The 10,740-nt window shown below is 34.5% G+C and overlaps 1 protein-coding gene across 2 annotated transcripts; it reads left to right on the top strand.

The window, feature by feature from the left end:
* The first annotated feature begins 3,385 nt into the window (after positions 1-3,385).
* LOC114399353 lies at positions 3,386-9,854 on the top strand. Of its 2 annotated transcripts, none has more exons than XM_028361535.1 (7): positions 3,386-3,483; positions 3,730-3,869; positions 4,961-5,094; positions 5,746-5,923; positions 6,825-7,433; positions 7,881-8,060; positions 9,347-9,854. In XM_028361535.1, exons 1-7 carry the CDS (start codon positions 3,441-3,443, stop codon positions 9,527-9,529), a joined length of 1,467 nt encoding a protein of 488 aa, XP_028217336.1. In that variant the 5' UTR covers positions 3,386-3,440; the 3' UTR covers positions 9,530-9,854. The 2 variants fall into 2 exon arrangements, with proteins under 2 accessions (XP_028217336.1, XP_028217337.1); XM_028361536.1 differs by having other exon boundaries at positions 3,403-3,542.
* Positions 9,855-10,740: the final 886 nt, after the last annotated feature.

The following is a 10,740-nucleotide window of genomic DNA, read 5'->3' as shown; positions in this document are numbered from 1 at the left end:
ATTAGATAATAGAAAAGCATTATCCCAATAGAAAATATTCCTCCTCTTATCTAACTCTTCTAAACCTTTGACTTCATGTCGCTATTATGAGTCACCATTGTTAGTTACTTGTTTGCTTGCTTTGGAATTCTTTTTTTTTCTTTAACGATATTTTATGTAAAGGTCGCAATGATGTTGTCGTCGCACACATGGGTTGCTAAGGAGAGGGATACAAGGTTTTGAGGTTTCTTCGATACGACAGATAAATGTTTTCTATGAGGAGGATCAGCGATGGTCGATGGCCATGTTGGTTGCAACCACCACCTCTTGTGCGCTTATCATTGAACACATGGTAGTGATTTCCACCAAAAGACACGAAAGAAAAGGAGAGGTTTTCAGTTCTAATGAAAGTGATAAACTAATGCATATGTAATTTAATTTAAATTGAATCCTCCATTGACACCATCAATCATCACATGCATAACCCTTTGTTGTCATTCTAGTCAAACATTGTTGTTGTTCCCTCTTTATCCCTTTGCACTTATTCTCTCCCCTTTTTCTCTTTCACTTCTACGAACCCTTCTCGTATGTGTTCCTGGGGTAGAAAGAACCACCCTGAATCCCATCCTTTCAAATTTCTTGCGATCAATCTCTATGCAACCGTCGAGGTTCCCTCTTCCTTATATCCCCTATCTCTCGTTACGATGTGCTCGTATGGTATTACACTATTCTTCCCCTGGCCTCCTTTCTTATTTGTTTTCTTTTTGCACCTACCCCATCAACATCCATTAATGGTATGCAACCCTAAAAAAACCATTAACGAAGGTAAGACTGAAAAAAATAATGGTACTCAACAAACTAAGATGGGGGGTGAATTGGTTTTCAAAACAAAACGAACTTTTAAAACCAGAGTTACAAAAAACTTCCTTTGTACAGATTGTATTACAAAACTTTTCATAAATTGAACTCAATCAATACTTAATCAATCCACCCTTTTCACAAGATCCTTTATTAGAGTTCGTTCTTTCACAAAGATATATCTTGAACCTTTTTAAAACTGATTAATACTTGAATGAGAGATAAAGACCAGATCAAGAGAAGAAATACACAACCTTTTTATACTGGTTTACTTCACTCTCTATCACTAGAGAAGTTAATCCGGTTATCTAATCCAAAACCAAAATTAGATTTTCACTATGCATAAAGAATCCTTACAAGCAATCACAACCAATGTAAAGTTTCCACCCTGGAAAGAGAGACTCAGGCACCCAACGCTAGGATCCTTTGTGAATAAAAACCTAAGAAAATCCTACTCTTAGTCCAAACTAGAAACACCTATTATAGCATGCCCTAAGCGATTCATGCACAAACAAAAAGGTGTGTAAAACCATACACAAAAACCAAGAGTAAAGATAGACACAACCTTATCAATCCTTTCCGCAAAACCTTGCTTGACTAAAGAGGTGTTCTTCTTGAACTCAAGAAAGTGACACAACTCACTTATTACAAAAGATCTTCACAATCAAAAGATTTAAAGGTGTGAGTTATTTCTTCTAAGCACTTTTCTTCTCTTCTTTCTTTAACTAATAACAACATGTGATCTTTAGCTCATTTATAGGCTTATTGTGTTATTTTCAAGATTTTGAGATTGTTTATAAGAGAACACAAGCTAATCATTTATAGAGAAAATAGTTATAACCGCCTGCAATTGATTAAATCTACAAGAGATAATCAATTAATTCAATGAAGTATTCTATTAGATTATCTTTTTAATCGATTAAAGTTTTCTTCCAAACACCTGGAAACAACTCAAGAACAATGTAATTGGTTAGATACTCAAAATAATCGATTAAAGTATTCTTTTTAACTTCTGAACTACTTATAAAAAGAGAAATAATCAATTATATCACATGGTAATTGATTAAAACAGAGACTCTTGAATAAATTAGTCATTGACTCAAAAACAACTATGTAAGTGTAATCGATTAAACCAATATGAGACATAATTTTGCAAGCTTTAGACAATTTGTGTAATTGATTACGATAAGACTATAATCGATTAAAACAGAGAATTTTTCCTTTTGAAGAAACTTTTCTAACTTAGAAATTTTTCTTCTCACTTACTCATGATGATGCATGATGCACAAAAGATATGATATGAACTAAGATGCAACATTCAATATAACCAATACAAATGTCACTTAAGGGAGTTGGGCATGTAAAAGACAAAACATCTTCAAGCTTTTCTCCAAGCTTCAAGCTTTAATCTACATGTTGTTCATGCTACTCCCCCTATCTCTAACAAAGACAACCATCACCCTTCCAACAATGCATTTACAAATTTGATTGTAAGCAACCATTAATGTCATTGAAGGTAATCTCTTTGTTGTTATTTTAGACATGCATTCCATATTGAAGTTGTATTGTTACATATTGACAAATGTGTAAGGCTAGCTGATGATGTTTATAATATATTCATTTGTATATGTTTCTAGAAATGTAAATTCAAAACTTCTTTTGTATTATTTGGGTTAAGTAATAAGCAAAATAATTGTTTTAGACTACTTAATTTAGCATATGCAAAATCAAGTTTTGGATGACTTTAATATGTTTTGATCCTGTAAGTTAATGCTTTTTAATTTTTTGTCCCTTTAAGTTCATTTTTCTAATTTTAGTCCTTCTTGTAAGTTAACGCTTTTCCAAATTTTGTTCTTGTTAAGTTTTTTTTTTTTCATTTTTAGTCCTTGTAAAAGTTTGTGGATTTTCAATTTTAGTTCCTTTAAGATTATAATTTTTTTTATAGTTCCCATAAGTTCGTGCTTACATAAACTAAAATTGGAAAAATGCCTTATAAGGACTATGAATGAAAAAATATCTTACAGGGACCAAAATTAAAAAATGCAAACTTACAGAGACTAAAATTAGAAAAATAAACTTACAAAGACCAAAAATAAAAAAATGTTAACTTATAGGAATCAAAATCATATTTAAGTTGTTTTGGATTAACAAAAATACATAAAAAAAAATTTTTTGTTACAAACTCCGTGTTTCAAAATATATCCATATAGAAAAAGTGACGTACAATGATAGACACGATAAAGTAATAGACAAAAGCAATTGCCAACACAAAACCAACAAAAAGAATTATGGAGGTACAGAGGTACAGTGGGGTGAATGTGATCTGTTTGAGGAAGAAGGGTAATGTTGAAATATTAGAAATTATGGAGGTGCAGGTAAAACTCTATAGGGGTGCAGGAAGCAATTGCCCAAATGTTATTATGAAGCTATTATACTGATCTGTTAATATTTGGGCCATATCATGCTGAGTAAGTTTGACCCGACCCGATAACCACACCTATATAAATAAAACTCCCTCGTCGTGTTTCATCTTCCTTTCGAAATTCAATTCAATTTTCATTTACCGCCAAACGCTCTCTCTCACTCAGCACTGTGAAAGTGCCATGGAAGCAGAAGAACAATTTGAACTTCCTCATCAATCTCACGGTCTCTCTTCTCTCTCTTAGGGTTTCAATTCGATTCGGAATGTTTAGCTCATCAAGAAAGTGATTACAATTCCTCTATTGTACCTTTTATCTAATCACTTCTTGAATTGAATCATTCTGAGGATAACCTCCTTGCTAGGTTTTCGTTCGATGTGACTGCTGCTAATTTTAGTTTCGCTTTTGTTTTAGATCCTCGAATCTGATTCCGTTTATTTATTTATTTATTTATTTTTAACGGAAGTTGCAGATTCTCCGGTTCAAGGCATGGAACGAGTGGTGGCTACGGTGAGCGGCTACCATGGCTCCGAGCGATTCAATCTCATCAAGCTGATTTCACAGGCTGGCGGCAATTACGTTGGTGCTATGTCGAAATCTATAACTCATCTGGTGAGTTGTTTTTGGGGTGTGTGTGTGTGTGTGTGTGAGAGAGAGAGAGAGAGAGAGAGAGTGAGCTCTTAATTTGAGAGAGAGATATGTGTGAGAGGGAAAAATAGAGGGAGAGAGAGGAGCTTAATTTAGAGAGAGAGAGAGATAGCTTAATTAAGATAGATAGATAGATAGATAGATGGAGAGAGCTTAATTCCATGAGGGGAGAACCTTTTGATAAAAATAGAGTTATACAAGAAACACTCTTTTATATATGGGCGTGGTTAAAAAATTTAGATGCATCATTTGGTTATTCTTTGGACCAATGGTGTGTTTGTCCTGGAGACTGTATCAAGAATTAAGGAACTGAAGTAGCAAGGCAGCGGAGGTTGGAAGGCTTGAGGCTTGATACATAAAGATAGAGGGAAGGGAAAGGGGATACGTGAAGGCTGCATGGAAGACCAGCAACTTGGCTTGGTATAATGGCAAGTTCTATTGCTAGTTGCCATGAGATATATGTTGAGCGGTGCAGAGGTTATTAATGGGAGGAAGGGTGGCATTTATTAAGCTAATGGTAGTTGTAGGTGTTGGGTCAGAGCTTAAGGAATATTAATATTCAATCATTGGATACTAATATTAGTGAACCTCCGACGATCTTTGTTTGTAATTAAACTATGGTACTACTGGTACCCTACAATAAATTAATTTGTTTGCCGATTTAAAAAATAAAATTCCATGGTGGATTTTGGCGTGCAATGTAGAGATCTTATGCATCTGGTGAGCTTTATGTGTGTGTGTGTGTGAGACAGAGAGAGAGCTTAATTCAATGCAGGATTCTGGTGTTCAATGTGGAAAACAATAATGCATCTGGTGAATTTTGTGTTCGTGCATGCGTGTGTGTGTGTGAGAGAGAGAGAGAGAGAGATTTAGGTTATGTCCCGATTTGGTTGTTTAGTAAGATTTATTTTCTATTTCTCTGTGGTTAAAGGGAAACGAATGTGAGGGTCAGTTTAAACGCAAGAAGAGATTTAGGGAATTAGTAAACATGTTATTGTAAGCTTTTATTGTTGAACTGTTTGTTGATTATTTGTTTATTGTGTGTGAGTGGTCAGGTGTGTTGGAAATTTGAAGGAAAGAAATATGATATTGCGCTGAAGTTTAGAATACATGTAGTTAACCACCGATGGGTTGAGGACTGCATAAAGGAAGGAAGGCGTGTTCCAGAAGATTCTTATACCTTGCAAAGGTGAGTCTGTTTTCTTTCCCATACTTATTGCAGAATTATACCAGAGTGTAATGGATTTTACAGAGTTATGGCTTTTTGAAAGAAAAGAACACATGATAATTGACTGTGTTTCAGTCATCATCCAATTTCACTATCTTCATATCATGCTTGTGGAATTAAAGTGAGAGATGGAAAAGCATGAACTGATCCATTTGATGTGGCAAGTGTTGCTTTGAATTGTTTTATGGCTTAGATTGAAATTTACTGTTTGAGATATGAAGCCACTCGTATGCCTAAATCTCAACCCAACAGCTTAAACCTCAAGGAAAGTTACGGTGACACTTAACATGGCACTAGTGCTATGCTACAACTTTTGGGAAAGTTGGTCATTAACTGTTTAGATACACTATCTTCTGGATATTTTTTGTTATATGATGGGCGTCTTTGTTGTAGACTCTAGAGTTTGCTGATGTTTGCTTCTAGTTTCTCAAGTTTGGCAACATTGATCTTAGTAACTGGTAGCTGATTATTTTGTTTGAAAAATCTTGGGTGCAATTACTTAGCTATGTGGGAGTTTATTATGTTACTGGTTCTTCTCTTCCTTTTAATATGGCATGAAGTAAAATTTGGAGAGTATTTGTTCTTAAGTTAACTTATTATCATTATTTTCAGTGGACATGAAGTAGGGCCATTGCTACTGGAAGTTCCCCTTGTTCGAGCCAGTAGCCTGACAAAGAAAAAATTGGTCGGTGACAAGTTACATGCTACTGGGTCTGAAAGGAAAAATTCCGACTTCAGTTCTGGAGCCTCTGGAACTTATGTTTTGGAAGATTCTTGTTTAATGAAAAAGGTAAAATAGGCTCTCTACTCTCTCTGTTCTCCTCTTGGCAGCTTTCAATCTTTATGATGCACATTCTAAGTGTTTCAAAGCATGTTCTGATTCATAAGTATGTTGCCTCATTATATGAATGGGGCACAACTTTCACAAAGTGATATGTGTAGTCATTGACACCCATCTTAACAGTTTATAATCAACCATCAACTCAATATGTCATTTACACACCTAGGTGTTCCATTTATATCTTTATGTATTTCTGATGGTGGTTTCTAATTACATTTCTTTGTAATGCTTAATAAATTAAAAAATACTTCTGGGTAGTTACCACTAATGGTTCTGTGATGGAGATGTGATTGTTTTCTTCTATAGATTTGATTCATAGTCAAAGTTGTTTGGTTTGTGACTTTTCTGATATTTTGGCATCAAAGGGTTATTTTAAAATTTGTAGCCAGTATCACTTATCTGTCTACAAACTTCAATCTGTCTGTTTGCTGCGTGCAACATATGTAGTTTGTTTTCTACAAAATGCGCAATAAAATAAAAGGATGTGTCATAGTCACATGCATGGACATTAGAGATTACTTTTATGCTGGCAGATAATGCAACATCTGTATTCTGTAGCAATATTGACTAGCTGATTGTTTTCTCATTGCTGCTGCTTTATAAAGTACTTGCATGTGCTATACTCTTGAACATAGCATTATGGTTAAATGTATTGCTTGTGTTATAAGTACAATTATAAAATGATAGTGAAGGTTGTTTCAAGCATATCCTTATACAGGCTTTATAATCCTTGATGCACACCATGTTATATTATTAATAGCAGACCAAGTAAAATTAATTCTGAAATTGTTTTTGTTCATTTGAATGCTCGTTAAATTTTTTTCTTTTCTCGGCATCACCCACTTTTAAGCATGAGGAGTCAAGTTCATATTCATCTAGACTGTCAAGGAGGGGAAAAAGGCATATTTGCAATGGTAAGGAAAACACTACTGTGGCTAGACCTTCTCGTAAAGGAAGAAGACTTGCGAGTGATCTTGTTGACAAAGTAGTGTTGGGTCCTTCGATTTTGGATTTAACCACAGATGACCACCTTTTTAGAATGGATAGCCAACAAACTGATGCCGAAGCTACCTCTAGCCTTTCTGTTGGTGTCAATAATAACATTATTCTACAAAATAGTGAAGGACCTAACGCAGGATTAAGTAATCAAAGTAGAACTATCATTGGTGGTTCAAATGATATTGAACAGATCAAAGATTCAAGTCATATATCTAAACCTAGAAATTCAACTTCATTTATTGAAGATCCCCTACCTGTGCCACAAACATCAATTGATTTATGTTCCAGTGATGATGAAAAGTTCACAGATGGTGATCAGGCTGATAATGTTGCTGGTTTACCTACTTCAACAGAGATGTCATGTGTAATATGTCTCACAGAATTCAGCTCAACACGGGGGATTCTGCCATGTGGACATCGATTTTGTTTTCCATGCATCCAGAATTGGGCTGATCATACGGTATGTGTTTTCTTTTATCTGTCACTGTTACGAATAAAGCCTATTTAGTGATAATTATAATCTTCTCAGTAGCATGCTATTTTCTTTTGACTAGATTTCAAAGTTGTTCTCTAGTTTTTTAATCCTAACCAAAACAATGCGATCTAGCTTTCTTTCAACCAATATTAATTTGGCTTCTGATTTCTCATTGGGAGTTCGAGGCTCCTCCTAATTGACTTTGTTGTGCCTTATTTTCTTAGTGAAACCCCTTGTTCAAATATATTTATAAATTTTTTCCAGTCTGTTATTGATGCACTCCTTTGACTTGATGGTGTTTCCAAAAGGTCCTATTTAAAGTTTTGGATGTATTACTTTAATCTTGTTTGTCTTGTATAGCTCATTAGCGTTAGTCTCTAATGTCATTTGGATGTTTCTTTCATTCTCATTATTGCTTTTCAATATTTGTAGACTTCAATGAGAAAAACATCAACATGCCCTTTGTGCAAGGCAAGTTTTATGATGATTAAGAAAGTTGAGCATGCAGCCACCGCTGATCAAAAAATATACTCCCAGACAATCCCATGTGACAATTCAGCCTCAGTTATTTTTATCCCCGTGGATCAAAATTTACCAGATAATATCTTTGAGGTATGCTTATCCATTAAACTATATTGGTTGTTGTGCTACATAGGGTGTTGTTTTCATATTAGTTGAAATCAAATAGAGGACGAGCCTTAACTCAATGGTAAGATTGCTACGTTATGACCTAGTGGTCATGGGTTCAATTCTAAAAATAGTCGTTCTGCTTGTGGAGTTCAGGGTGTTTACATTTACCTTGGAGTTATTTAAAGAGGGAATTTGTTCTTAAAACTATTAGAGAGACTATTAAAAAACTATTTAGAGAGAGAAGAGGAAATAAGTGGCCAGACATAGACACAGGGCTGACTGTGAAGTATATTTGTTTTGAAGGTAAAATTTTGAATAAGTGTTTGCTAGATTGGTGATTATATAATTACAGTTTTGGCATGTTTACATTCCATGCAATCCAGACATCTTTAAAAATAGTGTTATTCGCTGAAAGCCTGTCATTGAGTGATCTAGATGAATTTAATGCCTTTCATTTGTTCTTTGCTTAACTTGGACGGTTCATATATATTTGGCTGTTTAATTGGTTTGCTACAACCATATGGTGGAAGTGAAAAGATCTTTATCCGGCCAAAAAAGATAATAACACATGAGCCGGCAACTTTTGTTTTACTAGAATGCTTTATGTGTGGCCTTTTCCCACCCAACATTTAGATCATTTTAATAGATTTTCCTTGCCTGTTAAGGGTTCTTGTTTGTGTAATAAATCAATATTCTCACGGCCAGCCTTATGATATCCATGATTTTGTAATGTTGGATTTCTGTTAAATAATATTTTTGCTGAATTGCCCATTATTAGGAAGGTTATGATTCCCATGATCCATAAAATTTAATGGTTGATTAGCGTGATTAAATATGATGATAATGCACCCACCAAAAGCCCCGAAGAAAATATTTCTGAATGATCACATAACGGGTTGCTTTTATTTTGTAAATTACCATTTTTATGATACTTTCCCTAAATATGCCCTTCTTTTGTGGCTCCATTGTACTTCTTTCCATGGAGAAGGGTTGTATTGAGAGCATGTGTTACCGTTCAATCTTGAGGTTATAAGAAAAGTATCTTCTAATTTGCATATCATGCCCAAAATCAATAAATAATTCTGTTAAGAACTGTTGGCATGTTGCTGTGGTAGGGCATCTCTATATTGGATTGGTTTGCTTCCTTAAAACTTTGTACTTTTGAGAACATGTTCGAATAATTCATTATGGTCCATATTTTGACTGCAAGTGTATACACATTTTAATATGATTTGTGTCACTTAGTGGTTTGTCTTTTGCTTCTACAGTCTGCACAGTCAAATGCTTGTGTAGTTTGCCGTGGTCGGGAACCAGAGGATCTCCTTGAGAGTTGCGATGTTTGCCACATTCGAAAGATCCATTCCTATTGCATGGACCCTCCTCTACGGCCATGGATATGCACTCACTGCAAGGAACTTCGGATGCATTATCGTAGTAATCACTTGTATTAGTGTACATCTCTTATCCAATGCAACTCTTTGGAGTCCCTAGTATGTCCCCATTCATTGTGATTTTGGGGAGCTTCTCATGCTGCGCAAATCTTAAAGCGAAACTGTAGTCAGTTGCATTCTTAATTCTCATCAATAAAACTAAGAAAATGTTGAGGTTTTGATTGGGAAACAAAGCCTTGCTAAGTTAACATGTGGCATTATCTTGGACAATTTTATTATAAGTATGGCGTAATGGTAAAACTGTGCCTTTGTGATTAGTTGATTGTGGATTTAAACTTGGAAATAGCCTCTTTGCATATGAAGGGTATAATAACTCATACTTTTACATAGCGAGCAACTTTCTGGCATTTGGGTAGTAGATTAGTAGTTAGTTTTTTTATAGATAGATGACAATTATTACAGCTTTTCTAAACATTTCTTTTAATTTAAAAAAACATTTTCTAAAAAATTTCTAACAAATTAGATTTGATTTGATCTGATCTGAAAATAGTTCAACCGGATTTCACTCTAGGATTCTAATAATTATGTTGAATTGCAAGTGCACATGACCATGAAACAAGCACAAGGCATGCACATTTATTGTCGTGTGTGCATTGTATAACAATTATCATATCTATCAAATATCTTTACCAAAATACAATAATGTATCAATTGTCTTCAAAACGCCTTTAAACCGTGGCAATTGGAAAATTCCACTAGGCTAATAATTTAAGATGTCGAATATTTATTGTACATACTCAGGTCAAATCTTTCTGAGAATAGAAGGTGCGTTACGAAAAAATAAACACAAAATCAGTATTAATAACTGTTTCTTGTTCAATTATTCCCCCCATTCAATTTAAGCACTTTATTTTGTCTGTTGATGAATTGAGATCGACTGTTCATCACTCATCACTTGTGTATTATGAATTCGGAGCAATCTGAAAATTGTGGTCGTATTGAATTCAGAAGATTCATTGTACCAAGTGTTGTTTGTCTAGTTTTTTTGTATCTTATTCCAATCGAAGAAATTTTCAAGGTTTCATGAACCTACTCTAGCTGGGTCCCTGGCCTCCACTCTCAAAAAAACAGAACATTAATGTGTTTCGTTTGCTCCACTGTCATATTGAACATAAAGTAGTGATATTTATACAAAGAAAAAAAACTCCCAAGTCCCATATTCACATATTTTTATCACAACGATTTTTTTTTTTATCACTTTTTCCCACCCT

The sequence above is a fragment of the Glycine soja genome, chromosome 19, assembly GCF_004193775.1.
Source record: "Glycine soja cultivar W05 chromosome 19, ASM419377v2, whole genome shotgun sequence".
Lineage (NCBI taxonomy): Eukaryota > Viridiplantae > Streptophyta > Magnoliopsida > Fabales > Fabaceae > Glycine > Glycine soja.
The sequence above is the reverse complement of the archived record's forward strand: the minus strand, read 5'-3'. Positions and strand labels throughout refer to the sequence as shown.

What these genes read in the sequence shown, in the direction of transcription:
- LOC114399353 (XM_028361535.1), top strand. Translation starts at nt 3,441, where the DNA reads ATGGAAGCAGAAGAACAATTTGAACTTCCTCATCAATCTCACG. An exon ending in GATTCTTATACCTTGCAAAG is followed by an intron (nt 5,095 to 5,745) that starts GTGAGTCTGTTT and finishes CATTATTTTCAG; the next exon opens with TGGACATGAAGTAGGGCCAT. An exon ending in TACCAGATAATATCTTTGAG is followed by an intron (nt 8,061 to 9,346) that starts GTATGCTTATCC and finishes TTGCTTCTACAG; the next exon opens with TCTGCACAGTCAAATGCTTG.